General features: G+C 46.4%; 2 protein-coding genes across 2 annotated transcripts in view; one reads left to right on the top strand and one right to left on the bottom strand.

Annotated features, from left to right (window-relative positions):
- RPGRIP1 (RPGR interacting protein 1) overlaps positions 1–3,061 on the bottom strand; it is a 43,415-nt gene extending 40,354 nt beyond the window's left edge. The window contains exon 1 of the mRNA XM_080978817.1: positions 2,973–3,061. The gene's annotated coding sequence lies outside the window, so the exon portion shown is untranslated. The remainder of the gene's footprint in view (positions 1–2,972) is intronic.
- A 6,738-nt stretch (positions 3,062–9,799) lies between these two features.
- On the top strand, positions 9,800–16,328 carry LOC308461023 (G-protein coupled receptor 4-like). Its single transcript, XM_080977601.1, has 2 exons — positions 9,800–9,885; positions 13,911–16,328. Exon 2 carries the CDS (start codon positions 14,190–14,192, stop codon positions 15,219–15,221), a length of 1,032 nt encoding a protein of 343 aa, XP_080833727.1. The 5' UTR covers positions 9,800–9,885; positions 13,911–14,189; the 3' UTR covers positions 15,222–16,328.

Below are 16,328 nucleotides of genomic sequence, written 5' to 3'. Positions count from 1 at the left end.
GAATGAATGAATCTTTATTGCTAAAAGCTATAAGCTGTCAAAAGTTACGCGGGTGGCGCTGTGGGTTAAACCACAGAGCCTAGGACTTGCCGATCAGAAGGTCGGCCGTTCAAATTCCCGCGACGGGGTGAGCTCCCGTTGCTCAGTCCCTCTTCCGCCAACCTAGCAGTTTGAAAGCCTGTCAAAGTGCAAGTAGATAAATAGGTACCGCTCTGGTGGGAAGGTAAACGGCGTTTCCGTGCGCTGCTCTGGTTCGCCAGAAGCAGCTTAGTCATGCTGGCCACATGACCCGGAAGCTGTACGCCGGCTCCCTCTGCCAATAAAGCGAGATGGGCGTTGCAACCCCAGAGTCGGTCACGACTGGACCTAATGGTCAGGGGTCCCTTTACCTTTACCCTATAAGCCGTCACAATTGGTCACAAGGCGTTAGATACAAATAACTGATTTAAAACTGAACAACAACAGCAGCAAAGCAAACATACAAAAATGCAAAGATCCCTGTTGCATAAGTTAAGCACTCCACGTCTCACACTCCCCCTTATGATACTTGTCTTGGTGCCTAGCTCTCAACTTACTTGCAGCCAAGGCAAATGTTGCAGCCCGTGCAGTCATAAATGCATTATTGCCAGCCAGTAAAATAGAGATTTGCTCAAGAGGAGTTTGGTTGGAAAGAGAGCAAAGGATGGAATCGAGGAATTTTTGTCGAGGGGATGTATATAAAGGGCATCGTAACAAATAGCGTTGAATGTCCTCCACGTCTCCCGACTCACAGATGCTTCCCAGAATAGTTTCACAATAACAGAATCGTAGAGTTGGAAGGGACCCCGGGGGTCATCCAATCCAGCCCCTTGTAATGCAGGAATCTCAACAAGAGCATCCCGGACAAGATGGTCATCCAGTCTCTGCTTAAAATCTGCCGAGGAAAGGGAGTTCACCTCCTACTGAGGGAGTCTGTTCCACTGTCAAACAGCTCTTACTGTCAGAAATTTCTGATGTTGAGTTGTAAACTCCTTTCTTGTAACCTGAAGCCATTGGTTCGAGTCCTACCTGCCAGAGCAGGAGAAAACAAGCTTGCTCCATCTTCCACGTGACAGCCTTTATGATATGGGAAGATGGCTATCATATCTCCTCTCAGTCTCCTCTTCTCCAGGCTAAACATACCCAACACCCTCAACCGCTCCTCATAAGGCTTGTTTTCCAGGCCCTTGGTCATCTCGGTCGCCCTCCTCTGCACACGTTCCAGCTTGTCAACATCCTTCTTAAATTTTGGCACCCAGAACTGGACACAGTATTCCAGTTGTGGTCTGACCAAGGTAGAATAGAGTGGTATCAATCTCAGTTCCCAGTGAACTCTGGGAATTGTAGCTCTGTGAGAAGAATTGGTGTCTCCCAACTACTCTCATTGCGCTTAACAAGCTACAACTCCCAGAATTCTTTGGGGGGGAGCCATCACTGTTTAAAGAGGCAATAGAGTGCTTTAAACACACATTGTGTATGTAACTCTGGTGTATAGGATTGCACTGTGAGTCTCTCAGGTGACACAAGGCTCTGCTGTTTTTGACGCAACAGGCTAGCGTAGCTTCTTGTCTGGAATTAGGTAAATGATCCTTTTTGTTGGGCAAATTTAGGCGGGCACATTGGACTATGCAAACCTTTTGAAGGACTCTGGAAGAATGGAAAGGGGGCAAAATTTCACACAAGAAGTGCACGCACGCTTTGTTATAACACGAAACATTTGCATTGCTGATGGCAGGCTCTGAACAACTCAAAAGACATTTACATTGTTTATGGGAGATTTGCAAAGGTAGTTTCTGAGGGGAAGAAAAAGACGGAGGGTGTCTCTAATTCTGCCCTGTTCAGAGAAGGTGAGCTGAAATTAATGAGACTGAGTTAGTCTGCTTTCACTTGGCAGTTTATTCCAATTCCCTGATGCTTCCCTGCTGCTTAATTTCCACATTATATGTGAGCTTTCACTTGATGTCAATGTCCATTCCAGAAAAACCAAGAGAATATTGCACGCATTTAGCACTCAGTTCTGTTATCTGATTCCAGAAAAAAATCCATTTGCAGCCCCCTCAATTGGGAAAAAAATCGCAGGAATGAAGTGACAAAATTTGGGGCAGTATACCGGCAAACACCAATTTCCTGCCGTTTTCATGGGGGAACCATGATGGAACAGAAACACGCATGTGTGAAAAGCGTAGGTGAGCAGTGACATCGTCCAATGGTGTTTATTGTTGTTACACCACCCCCACACCTACTGGTGTGAAAGAAATTTAGCATGATGCGCTGCTATATCTGTCAAAAAGCCACAGTTACGTAACACAACACATCCTGCAGTGTGAAAGGAACATTAGAAATCTGGGTGGAAGCAGTATAATCAGCAAAACTAACCCGATATTCCCACATCTGAATGTACCCTTAGTTAAACAGGCAGACAGACAGACAGACACTCCAGCACTTCTCCGATGAAAATAGAGATGTCCTATTCCATAATAACGATGATGATATTTTTACTATTTATACCCCACCCATCTGACTGGGTTGTCCTAGCCACTCTGGTTGTGGCTGAGGAGCCTCAGGGTTTTCAGGGGAATAAGCCCAAATAAGATCTTGTAAGGTCGACGTCCACCTGCCCCTGCTTAAAAGCATCTCCCTAGGACAGGCATCCCCAAACTCGGCCCTCCAGATGTTTTCGGACTACAACTCCCATCATCCCTAGCTAACCAGTGGTCAGGGATGATGGGAATTGTAGTCCCAAAACATCTGGAGAGCTGAGTTTGGGGGTGCCTGCTCTAGGATTTCAGGCAGGTGTCTCTTTCAGCCCACCCTGAAGATGCAGAGGAATGAACCTGCCACGGCAGAATTTCTTCTGTTGTCTGTCACCTTCTCCTCTCTGCTCCCCACCCCAAACCATGCTGTGATTTTAAATTCCCTCTCTGGATATTGAAATTAATCAGATTCTAGCTCACGCTTATACAGGCCGAGACGGAGATGGGGCTTTGGGCTCTATCCAATCCCTCCGACGCTTTTGCCCCAGTTCGCTTTCGCCTTCCGCGCCACTTAAGAGGCTGTCTTCTCGATGGTTCCGTATTTCGGTTTCTCGGTGAGTCATGTTAGGCAGACGCTGCCCAGAAGGGAAGGACGAAATCCCTTTGGTAATCCTGGCCTGCCTAAGCTCATTAACGGGTCAAGGAGGAGGAGGAGGAGGAGAAAGGGTACTTTGGGCAACAGAAGGATGGAGAGATGGGCAAGCTGCTGGCTACCCAGCTAACATGGCAGCAATTAATCCCTCGCTTTCCACCTCACAGAAGACTTGAAAAGCAAGTCAGGGTGGGCAAAGAGACTTGGGGTGTTAGAGCAAAAGGGGAGAGACCACTTGTATACCTGAACGAGCATCTTCACCCCCATCATTCAGCCCGGACACTGAGGTACAGTGCCAAGGGCCTTCTGGCGGTCCCCTCATTGTGAGGAGCGAAGTTACAGAAAACAAGGCAAAGGGCCTTCTTGGTAGTGGCACCCTCCTATCAGATGTCAAGGAAACAAACAACTATCTGACTTTTAGAAGACATCCGAAGGCAGCCCTGTTTAGGAAAGTTTTTAACGTTTGGTGTTTTATCGTGTTTTTAATGTTGTGTTGGGAGTCACCCAGAGTGGCTGGGGCAACCCAGTTATATAGGGGGCATGTTATTATCATTATTATTCATTTATTGTTTGATTTGGATTTATTTTCATGCATTTATTACACCCCAACTTCCTTCCAACATGGGACCCAAGGTGGCGCAAGTATGATCCCCTCCAGGAATTTCAGCAAAGTGGTGGCCTGGTCTGAACTGTCCCACTGCCTCAGGGAGACAGAAATCCAGGGACCAGGCAGTTCCTTGTTTAAATCCCACCTGGGTCATGCACTCACCAGGTAGCCTCTCTAGCAGGCTGCTTTCTCTCGTGCCAAGCAATTAACATCTGCAATATTGGGGGGGGGGGGATAATACTGAGTGTCCTTACAGCAGGTATGGGCAACCCTTTCCCACCTGAGGACCACATTCCCTCCAGTTAACCTTCTGTAGGGATCCATCCCACTGGACAGGGCTAGAAGCCAAAGTGAGAGAAGCAACGTATGTTCTAGCCAGGCAAAAAACCCTCAAGGAGGGTACAATGAAGGGCTGAGAAAGGGGTGTGGCCTAAAGAGATCCTCCCAGGGCCAGAAAGAGAGACCTGGAGGGCCAGACTGGACCCCCAGGCCAGAGGTTCTCGATACACATATCCCTCAACTGTCCTGATTTAAGTGGGACATCCCATTTTTAGGAGCCATGCTCTCTCGCGAGTCACCTGGCGGCTCCCGCGAGATCACGGCTTTATCATCTCTTTCTATGTTGATGTTGTGCTGTTATTTTAATTTCCCCTAAGGTGCACTGAAAAATCATGCCTTTTGGAGCATCTGCTGCCACGGTAGTTACCAAGGATGCTCTGATTCACATACTTCCTTCCCTTCCTGTCTCACCATCCGAAGCAACAGAACATCAGTGCTTAGGGGGGGAAAGTGCTTTGAACCCTTTGAAGACAGCTGATTAAATCAGATTATGAGAGGTGAAGGCCGGGATTAATTCACGTCTATGAGGGGCATCGATGAATGTGTTCATTTATTTGCCTGCCTTTGTCTCACTTGGCCCTAGTTAATTTTGGCTAAGAGGAACATTGATAAATGAGTGTATGCATGCGATTGCAAAATGGTCCTCCTTATTTTGCAGCTTCTGAATTGAGGACTATTAACACTGTCTATGTGGGCTTCATGCCTGTCCTTTGTTGAACTGTCTCTGCTGAGACTGGGGCTGTGTTGCTGATTACAAAATAATTATGAACGCAGCTTTTCATTTGGTGGCTTCAAATTAACTGTGGCGCATTTCACTCGGAAACTGCTTGCAGGATTTTTATTTCAGCTTTGGGTGGGTTTGAGTTTGGGAAGGGGTTACTTGAGTCTTGGGAACTGAAATATTACCTTGATGTTCAAGATGTGACTGATGTTTGGTGGAAATTTTCATTTTAGCGAACACAGATGTGGCTGTGAGCTGTGGTTTGAGATTACTTTTTCTGTACACGAAAAGGAGAAGCTGATTTTGAGGGCTGTACTTTTCTGGCTGTGTGGACCTCCGGTTGCCGTTTGTGAGACGAAAGCCTGCTTGCCTCTGCTGGAGAGAGAGGTTTGGAAGAGAGATTCATTACTCTCTCGTAGCAGAGATAGCAATATGGCGATCGTTCCAAGCACATTAAAACTTGGGTTAGATTTCCATCTGCCCTCATCCACCTTTAAACAAACGTCCCCCAGAAAAATACTTACGCTAGAATACACCACAGACACTTAGCTCAGCAAATAGACAAAAGTTCTGCTCACAGTTTCAGACGTTGCAGCAAACAAGTCTCCATCGGTGAAATAAAGATGAAAAAGGGTTCTGAACGACTGAAAGGAAAGAACTGGGTTTCCTTACAAAAAGAATCATGCGAAGATGCAGGCTGTAAAGTCTCCCTTTTGGAGATATTCATTTCACTTGGTTTTTCTTGTGGTTGGGAGCCATTGACCGGCCACATGGCTCCTTGCTTGCTCCAAGAAGCAAAGGAAAAAGAGGGGGGAAAGCAAGGAAACAAAAGCTGGTTGTCAGAATGGGAGGGAGTCAGTTGATGTCATGAGAAAAACAAAGATGGAACAAACTGGCAAAGCTAGTGTGGCACAGTGGTTAGAGTGTCACGCTAGGGCCTGGGAGACAAGGGTTCAAATCTCCACTAAGCTGTGAGGCTCACTAGATGACTGTTGACCAATCACTGCCTTTCTCCGCCTAACCTACCTCATATGGTTGTCTCGAGGATAAAATGGGGAGAAGGAGAATTATGTATGCCACCTTGAGCTCCCTGGCAGAAAGGTGGGATACAAAAGTATTAAAACAAACCCACACTTCTACAGTACTAAATATAGGAAGAGTAATGAGATACAAGGACAGAGCATGAGGATGAGGTTTTTTGGGACCGAGGAGTAGTCTGGAGACCAAACAGCACTTCTTCCACGAACTGAGATAACAAGGGTTCTTTGTGCCAGTTATGCGGTCGGCAAGCTCTGTGTTAATTGCAAACAGCCCCTCCATCCTATGCGCAGGTGGTACATAAACATAAATAAAACCGTATACCCTAAAGACACATTGAACCAAAGCATTCATAGAATTGTAGAATTGGAAGGGACCCTGAGGATCAGCTGTTCCAACCCCCACAATGCAGGAATATGCAGCTGTCATATACAGGGATCAAACCTGCAACTTTTGGCATTATTAGCACGACACTAATAATAATAATAATTTATTATTTATACCCCGCCCATCTGGCTGCGTTTTCCCAGCCACTCTGGGCAGCTCCCAGCAGAATATTAAAAACATGAGAAAACATCAAACATTAAAAACTTCCCTAAACAGGGCTGCCTTCAGATGTCTTCTAAAAGTCAGATAGTTGTTTCTTGACATCTGATGGGTGGGCATTCCACAGGGCAGGTGCCACTACCGAGAAGGCCCTCTGCCTGGTTCCCTATAACCTCACTTCTCACAGTGAACCGCCAGAAGGCCCTCGGAGCTGGATCATCAGTGAACGATGGCTGAACGATGGGGCTGGAGACGCTCCTTCAGGTATACTGGGCCGAGGCTATTCAGGGCTTCAAAGGTCATCATCAACACTTTGAATTGTGCTCAGAAACATACTGGGAGTCAATGTAGGTCTTTCAGGACCAACGTTATATGGTCTCGGCGGCCACTCCCAGTCACCAGTCTTGCTGCCATATTCTGGATTAGTTGTAGTTTCCAGGTCACCTTCCAAGGTAGCCCCACATAGAGCGCACTGCAGTAGTCCAAGCGGGAGATAACCAGAGCATGCACCACTCTGGCGAGACAGTCCACAGGCAGATAGGGTCTCAGCCTGCGTACCAGATGGAGCTGGTAGACAGCTGCCCTGGACACATAACTGACCTGCACTCTTAAAGCATATGTACTAACCACTATGCCACCAACGCTTGGAAACCACAGTTCCCAGGAGCTAAACATATAGCGCAGATGGGGTCTACTTTTTTCTTCTTTAGGAGTTCAGAGGAGCTGTCGCTGCCTGCACAGCTGAGCCTCTCTTCCTCTTCCAAAAAAAAAGAATAATAGGCAATTCTAAAGAACCAGAGATCAAACCTCAACAGGGAAGTGGCCTGCAAATGCAGATCTGTGTAGGGCAGGGAACATGCAAAGAAAAGGAATCCCTGTCACAGCTTCCTCTATCGGCTATGACTTCATTTCCCACCCTGCAAGCCAGCATCAGGACACAAAAAGGCCAGAAAGTAAAACCTCCAGCAGGCCCCACATTGCAAAGAAGGGTTGTAGCTAGTGCTTTTTTTTTGCGTTCCAGCTGGAAAAAAAAGCCCTGGTTGTAACTCAATGGCAACCAGCAGGTCCCAGGTTCTATCCCCAGCGCCTATCAGGACATTAAGAAATAAATATGGGGAAATATTTATTAATAAATATGGAACAATGGGTCAGAATTAACATCAGGATGAAATCAGATCAAAAGCCAACAACAAAATTCGGTCGGTTGGGGGAAAGGAATGATATCTAGGCCAGGCAAAAGGAAAATCCATTTTATTGGTCTGATATTCTTATTTGTTAACTGCTCCGGAATTTTTAAGGAATTGCAGTACAGTGGTACCTCAGGTTACATATGCTTCAGGTTACATACGCTTCAGGTTACAGACTCCGCTAACCCAGAAATAGTGCTTCAGGTTAGGAACTTTGCTTCAGGATGAGAACAGAAATTGTGCTCCGGCGGTGCGGCAGCAGCGGGAGACCCCATTAGCTAAAGTGGTGCTTCAGGTTAAGAACAGTTTCAGGTTAAGTACAGACCTCCGGAACGAATTAAGTACTTAACCTGAGGTACCACTGTATTAAGAAAGTTAGAATGGCATAAACCATTTGGTAAAGAAGAGAGAGGAGCGGGATCAGAAAGCAGTGATAAACTGCAACAATGCATTGTGGGATACGTAGAACTAACCTCTTTGCCCCATAGCAGGGGAACGTAGAGGAGAAGCCATCACGGAATAGTTGGGGCCTGTGGCCCTCGAGGGATGTTGCTCGTCTACAACTCCCATCATCTCTGACCATTGGCTAAGATGTTGACCCAACAAACGACATGCTCACTGCACCTTCCTTTTGAAGGACAGGGCAAGCATAGCTCTTAACCCAGCAAGAAGCCAGAGTCCTTGACCTGGTTAAGCCAAAGTATCTAGAAAGGAAACCACTTAAGAGGAATGGTTGAGAGAGTTAGGTATAGTTTAGGCTGCAGAAGAGTAGATTGAGAGGAGTGGTATGATAGCCACCTACAAATATTTGAAGGGCTGTCCCACAGAGGACAGAGCAAACTTGCTTTCTGCTGTTGGGCCTGAACCAATGGATTCCTATTACAAGACAGGAGATTCTGATTAAATGCAAAATCTCTCCGACCGTTTGACAGTGGGACAGACTCCCACTGCCGTAGTTTTGTTGCTGAGGCTTGATGTGCAGAGCTCAGTGGAGCAGGAGGGCAGCCAAACAGAAGAGTCTCTGAGGTGTACTTGCCTGAAGGCAGCATCAGCATCCAAAGTGAAGTCCAGTCCAAAGGTTGGACAAACAGCAACCTGCATAGCCAGACAATCCAAGGGTCAGAGAATCCGATGATCATGGGGTCAAGGGCCAAGACAAGCAGGAAGCCAGGAACGACAAGCGTTGTTTCCAGCACCTGACTTCTGCTGGAAGCTTTGCTTAAGAAGGCTGAAGCCTCTCATCAGCGCCTTCTCCTCTAAGTCCTAGAAGGCTGATCAGCTGCAGGTGGAGTCACTCCGCCTTCTCCCTCTTCAGGCTGCTGTTCAACAGGTGAAGCTGGCCTGTGACACCCTTGGAAGGTGGTGAGCTTTGTTGGAAGATCTTAAACAGAGATTGGATCTGTCAGGGTTTCTTTAGATGTGATTGCAGGGAGTTGGACTAGATCAGGCATAGGCAAACTTGGCCCTCCAGATGTTTTGGGACTACAACTCCCATCATCCCTGACCACTGGTCCTGTTAGCTAGGGATGATGGGAGTTGTAGTCCCAAAACATCTGGAGGGCCGAGTTTGCCTATGCCTGGACTAGATGACTCTTGGGGTCTTTTCCAACTCTGCAGTTCTTCATTGTGTGCCTGCATTTCCCCCTTATGGGTAGCTTGTGGTATGGAGGAGGGGGCTTCAATTAGATTGGGGAAAAGGCCTAACCCTCTGTGAGGACAAAGAACCCCCCTCCAGTGTCTCTCTCTGTGTGTTCACTGCTACTTCCGAGTCAAAATCAGATATCATTAATCTCCAGAATCACACCCCGCATCTCCAAAGCTGCCAGTTGCCACTTTTCTTGCACAAATCAGCCAGTCCCTTGTGGTATGCTTCCTGACTCCTGCAGGTGATTTGCCCATTTGAAAAGGGATAAAAAACAAACAAACCTACAACCCTTCAAGAATGCAACAGTTATTTCAGTGTCAAATCTCTGACTTCCCAGATGGTATCTATCATCTATCTATCTATCTATCTATCTATCTATCTATCTATCTATCATGTTGGTAAGTCCCTTCTGAGACGCACAGCAACCTGAGAGCAATATGTAAAACCCAAAACAGCTTTATTTGAGTTCCCACTTGGCTGTCTCCTATGATGTACAACTTGGTGGTTATCGCTTAACTGAGACTAGCGCATTCTGCATGCTATCTGAGTCACAAAAACCACAGTGACTGACACAGCCACAAAGAGAGGATGCCATTCCAAAGAATGAAGCAGTTGCAAGCAAGCAGGTGTGTGAATCGTCTCTTGGGTCAGTAATGAGGTGAGTGCTTCAATTTTTTATTATTACTGTTTTACAGCATGAAACAAACAAACAAACTCAAGCTGACTTTGAAATCAGCCTTGATCATTCATTCTCTTAATGACCATGTATGATGGCTGAGAGAGTTGGGTTGCAGAAGAGGCGACTGAGAGGACGTATGCTAGCCACCTTCAGATATCTGAAGGGCTGTCACATGGAAGACGGAGAAAGCTTGTTTTCTGCCGCTCCGGAGGGTAGGACCCGAACCAATGGCTTCAAGTTACAAGAAAGGGGATTCTTTAGGAAGAACTTTCTGATGGTGAGAGCTGTTTGACAATGGAAGGGACTCCCTCAGGAGCTTGTAGACCAGGCATGGGCAAACTTGGCCCTCCAGATGTTTTTGGGACTACAACTCCCATCATCCCTGACCACTGGTCCTGTTAGCTAGGGATGATGGGAGTTGTAGTCCCAAAATATCTGGAGGGATGAGTTTGCCTATGCCTGTTGTAGACTCTCCTTCCTTGGAGGTTTTTAACCAGAGGTTGGATGTCCATCTGTCATGGATGCTTTCGCTTGTGATTCCTTCATTGCAGGGGGTTGGACTAGATAACCCTTGGAGCCCCTTCCAGCTCTGCAATTCTATGAATCTATGATTCAAAGTATGCATCCTTACTAATTCTGTGTGTGTGTATCTTATGGTGTTTGGCTACCAGTCGCAAAATAAAATTTACTCTTGGAGACTAAGAGCATGGGAACACACTACAGGGATATGGCTCAGGAAAGCTCTAACAATAATAATTTGCTTCTACTTCTTTCTCAGATATCAGTAATCTTGTTTTTACAGCAGTAACAATGCATGGTATTCAACCCTTCTCAGAGCAGACCTGTTGAATTTAGCAGGCATGCCTAACTTAGGTTCATTGATTTGAATGGGTCTGCTCTGGGCAGGATGTACCGTATTTTTCGGTCCATAAGACGCAACAGACCATAAGACGCACCTAGCTTTCGGAGGAGGAAAACAAGAAAAAAAATATTCTGAATCCCAGAAGCCAGAACAGCAAGAGGGATCGCTGCACAGCGAAAGCAGCGATCCCTCTTGATGTTCTGGCTTCTGGGAAAGCTGCGCAGCCTGCATTCGCTTCATAAGATGCACACACATTTCTCCTTACTTTTTAGGAGGGAAAAAGTGAGTCTTATAGAGCAAAAAATACGGTACTTAAATACAACCTAAGGAAGTGAAGAATGGAATCTGCTCGTTCCGGATGCAGCCCCGGCTGTGCACACACACCATACTGTTGAAGCACAGTTAAAGCAACCCCCCCGCCACCCCCCAGAAAGGACTCATTGGGACTGTAATTTAAGGGTGCTGGGATTCGTAGTTCTGTGAGGGATAAACTACAGTACTTAGGATTCTTTCCCCCCCGGAGGGGGGGAGTGCTTTAAATGTATGGGAAAAATAGATTTGTCTATTCCTAAACACTGGGAATTTGTGATCAGCCACCAAACCAAGCTCACCCATTGGCTTTCAAATAAAATTGACATAGTTTCCTTCTGGCAATCTTTTCCAGCAACCTAACTGGGGCTGGGGCCGGCTTCTTACATTTTGCTATTGTTGGATATCTGGAGGCAACCCTGTATCGGGAGATTTTTAATGTCTAATGTTTTACAATTTTTTTATGTGCTGTAAGCCGCCCAGAGTGGCTGGGGAAACTCAGCCAGATGGGCGGTGTATAAATAATAAAATTATTATTATTATTATTATTATTATTATTATTATTATTATTAATATTACTAGCATAAGAAGAGCCTGCTGGGTTAGGCCAATGTCCCACCTAGAATAGATTTCAAATCACCCAGAAAAATACCAGTAAATACCCATCTCCCTTCCTTCTTTATTCCTGTCTCCAAGCGGTTTCTTCTGTACACTGAGGAAGTTGCCCCTGAGCATGTGGGCAGACTTCCATTCAATCGCTGGCACAGATGAGGTCAGAGTCTGACAGACTGTGGGTTATGAAGGGACACAACCACAGGAAGGTTATCACCGCAGTCAAATGTCATGGAAATTCCCTGTGCGCAGGCTTGGCTTTTCATTCATCAATGCTCAGCAGCACGAGGAGGAAAGCATGTTCTGCAACAGTGAAACGGAGCTCTTTGGCAGTAGATGTTTATAGGATAGGGACACCTGCTGTGGCTCCCTTGATCTTCAGATGAGTGGAACAGGCCTGAGAACAGAAAGAGGACATTGCCAGGATATGTGAGGGCAGCCAAGTCTGCTGGGTTCTGAAAGCCTTCCAGTTGCCTAATGGGCAAAGCCTTTGTTTGGCAATTAAGTTGGTGATATCCACCTTAATTTGAGGAATATCAGAAGCTGCCTTTACAGTGGTACCTTGGGTTACAGACGCTTCAGGTTACAGACTCTGCTAACCCAGAAATAGTACCTCAGGTTAAGAACTTTGCTTCAGAATGAGAACAGAAATCGCGCAGTGGTGGCGTGGCGGCAGCGGGAGGCTCCATTAGCTAAAGTGGTACCTCAGGTTAAGAACAGTTTCAAGTTAGATAATATGTAAAGAAATATACAATAATAAGAGTACATTCATTTGTAAAAAAATGAATATACAACGGGAAAGACAGGAAGTCTAGTGTGTTGGTATGTATATGATTTGGGGGTGGGATTTGTTTTTGTTTTTTCTCTTTGTTCTTTCTTTTTTTTGTTTCATTTTCTTTCTAGGTATATAAAATTTGTATATAATTTATGTATACATGTTGGAAATTATATTATAGTAAGTCCTGTAATGTAATATGACAACGTTTAAGAATGTTAACAAATAAATAAAATGCTAATTAAAAAAAAGAAACAAAAGAACAGTTTCAGGTTAAGAACGGACCTCCAGAACAAATTAAGTTCTTAAACCGAGGTACCACTGTTTACTGAATCAGGTCATTGGTCTATCTAGCTCAGTAGTATATATACTCATGGGACGCGGGTGGCGCTGTGATCTAAACCACTGAGCCTCTTGGGCTTGCTGATCAGAAGGTTGGCGGTTCAAATCCCCAGAACAGGATGAGCTTCTGTTGCTCTGTCCCAGCTCCTGCCAACCTAGCAGTTCGAAGGCATGCCAGCGCAAGTAGATAAATAGGTACCAGTGCGGTGGGAAGGTAAACGGTGTTTCCGTGCACTCTGGCTTCCGTCACGATGTTCCATTGCGCCAGAAGCAGTTTAGTTGTGCTGGCCACATGACCCGGAAAGCTGTCTGTGGACAAACGCCGGCTCCCTCGGCCTGAAAGTGAGGTGAGCACCACAACCCCATAGTCGCCTTTGATTGGATTTAACCATCCAGGGGTCCTTTACCCTTTCTCTTTCCTGTTATCTACACTCATCCTCCCCCCCCCCACTATAAGAGTCTTCGTATAGTGACTCTTTCTAAATTTGCATATAAATAGATGGATGGTAAATGATCAGATGCTTTTTAAAAAAAATAATAATAATGCAAAGTTACGTACTGTTGAGGGGTGACTCATGCCTTTTGGGGTGATGCCTAACTGGCCAGCAATCCTAGGCATCTATCTATTCAGGAGGGTTGTATTCCCAGGTAAGAGGATTGCATAAAGGTAAAGGTACCCCTGACCGTTAGGTCCAGTTGTGGATGACTCCGGGGTTGCAGCGCTCATCTCGCTTTATTGGCCGAGGGAGCCAACGTACAGCTTCCGGGTCATGTGGCCAGCATGACTAAGCCGCTTCTGGCGATCCAGAGCAGTGCATGGAAACGCCGTTTACCTATTTATCTACTTGCACTTTGACATGCTTTCAAACTGCTAGGTTGTCAGGAGCAGGGACCGAGCAACGGGAGCTCACCCCGTTGCAGGGATTTGAACTGCCAACCTTCTGATCAGCTAGCCCTAGGCTCTGTGGTTTATACCTTAACCATGTGCAAAAGGTACATTAGGACTGCAGACCTTTGGGGGGCGGGGGAAGGTAGCGGTTACACACTTATTTCCAAGTCTGAGAACTGCCTGATCCATTTTTCCTGCAATCTTTCCCATGCCAGGTCTTGAGAAGCCCTCTCTATTTTCTTTTTCTTAATTAAAAACTGATCTGGATTAGAAGGAAGGGCAGGCCACCAAAGAAGACAAGTGGCAGCAGGGGCATTTGCCACCTCGTCCGCAGTGTCCTTCGTTTCCACCTCCACACCCTGTGGACGAGTCCAGTGGCCAGCAAGTTCAACAAGGTATGCGCTGTCTGCAATGGCTGTGAGATGACAGTCCGGAGCAATGGGGCTCCATAGGAAGAGAGGGGAGAAAACCCACAATAATTTCCAATAGGCGCCATGAACATCTCATGCCACCCTTTGCCTGTCAACATCACCAAGTACTTTCAAATCCCCATCTATTCGGTGGTGGTGGTGGTCGGGCTGCCTCTGAACAGCTTGGCGCTTTGGGCCCTGAGTCACCAAATGAAGAGGTCCGTCATCCTCTCTGTTTACATTGCAAACCTGGTGCTAGCCAACATCTTGCAGACCCTGACGCTCCCTTTATGGATGTACTACAGTTACCACGATCACAAAACCAGCCTTGGGAAGGAGGTGTGTGCGGTGGCCGGCCTGGCGTTCCGCACCAACTTCTACGCCAAAAACAACTTCTTGTGCCTCATCGCCATGGAGCGCTATTTCGGCCTGGTCCACCCGCTCAGATTCCACAGGCTGCAGACCATGCGAGGCGCTGCCAAAGTGAGTGCCGTTTGTTGGCTCCTGGTGGCAGCTTTCTGCGCGGTCGGCATCGGGATACAGATCAGAGGTGAGTGGCCAGAGGAGCAGCCACAGGAGCGCTGCCTGGATGGCTCCAGGCTGAACTATCAATACGCCGAGTTTAGGGTGAGCATCACGGTCTTCTCTTTCTTTATACCGTTCCTGCTCATGGGGTTCTTCTACTTCCGGGTCCTGTACGAACTCAGGAAAGTGGCCTCTCTGGAGCAGAAAACGAAAAGGCAGATCTACGGCTTCATCTCTCTCACGGTCATCACCTTTTTCGTCCTCTTCACTCCTCACCAGGTGACTTCGTATTACAGGTATTTCTGGGAAGTGATGCTCCACGGGAAGGCAGTTGAAAGCTGCGACTTGGTGAGGAAGATCTTCATCTACCAACGTACAACTTTGTTCTTTACCACCTTGGGTAACATCTTTGATCCTCTTCTGTACATCCTGCTCCTCAAGGATATTCGGGCAGAGTTCAGATACACCTTCACTTTCAAGGCTCGCAGGGCAGGAGTCTCAAACAAGTCAGAACAGCAAGGTTTTCCTCCGTGCTTTACCACCGGGAGACAGATGCAAGACCAGCTTGGGGCACAGGACATACCCGGCTAACGCTCCACATGCAAAGTGTTAAGTTGTGGGTAAACATATCAGACGACACAGCAATTCTTCAAACAGCTCTTGTTTATTCACAGGCCAGGACAGAACTGCACTGAAGGGCTCAGTCAGCCTGCTTATATAGAGCTCCAGTACCACGTTACTGTAACAACTTTCTAAAACTATCCAATCACTGAACGTCACTTTCGATCCTTCATTTGCATAACTATCTACAGTATCCCCCTGCTGGCCCAGGGTGAGAACTTCAGTACATAACACAAAGTATGATGGTTGAAAGCAGGAGCGAGAAACCTGTGTCACTCTCCAAAGGCTGCTGAACCACAGCTCCCATCAGCTGCAGCCATATGGGCCGACACTCAGGAATGAGGGGAGTTGGAGCCCAACAATATATGGAAAATAGGACTGGGCGATATCTGGTTTTCAACATTTTGATATATCACCAGTTAGACATTGTGATATACCAACATATCACAGCCTGAAATAAGGATGGAGCTATGTAGAGGCATCACAGATTTTCCTGCATTGTGATTCCACCCCCTTCTCTTGTGATTTGCTGCCCCCTTGCATGAGGGAGAGCTGAGCCAGTAGAGTTAACAGGGGCTGCAGGAATTAAGAGAAGCATTGGCTGGCTTCATGGTTTTTCCCACATTGCAATTTTTGCATAGCGTGTGCACACACACACACACACACACACACACACACACATTATGATTCACAATATATTGCCAGGTCAATAATTATGAAGCTGATATCACAATTATGGACTTCAAAATGGTTTCGGATGATTATATATTGATATATCGCCCAGCCCTATTGGAGGGCTGTAGCCAAATTTGCCATCTGTGGTTGAAAGCACTCTTGTCCCCAGATTTCCCAAACACTTTGATTGATTTCTGATAACTTGGGATGATCAAAGCTTTGACCTTTGCTGGAGAAATGTAGATCCTGACTCCATTGTGGGTACTTCTAAATAACATAGCTATCATTCTGCGGCAATGTGATTTGTCGTTTCACTGACTGTTTTATGCAGGGATTTGTGATTGAATCTGATGGTGTTTTAGGGTTTGTATACCAAAAGCTCCCCAGCCTCCTCAAATGAAA

This window comes from Podarcis pityusensis, assembly GCF_964106645.2.
Source record: "Podarcis pityusensis genome assembly, chromosome: 13".
NCBI classification, from domain to species: domain Eukaryota; kingdom Metazoa; phylum Chordata; class Lepidosauria; order Squamata; family Lacertidae; genus Podarcis; species Podarcis pityusensis.
This window is presented reverse-complemented; position numbering and strand designations above follow the sequence as displayed.

What these genes read in the sequence shown, in the direction of transcription:
- LOC308461023 (XM_080977601.1), top strand. Translation starts at nt 14,190, where the DNA reads ATGAACATCTCATGCCACCCTTTGCCTGTCAACATCACCAAGTACTTT.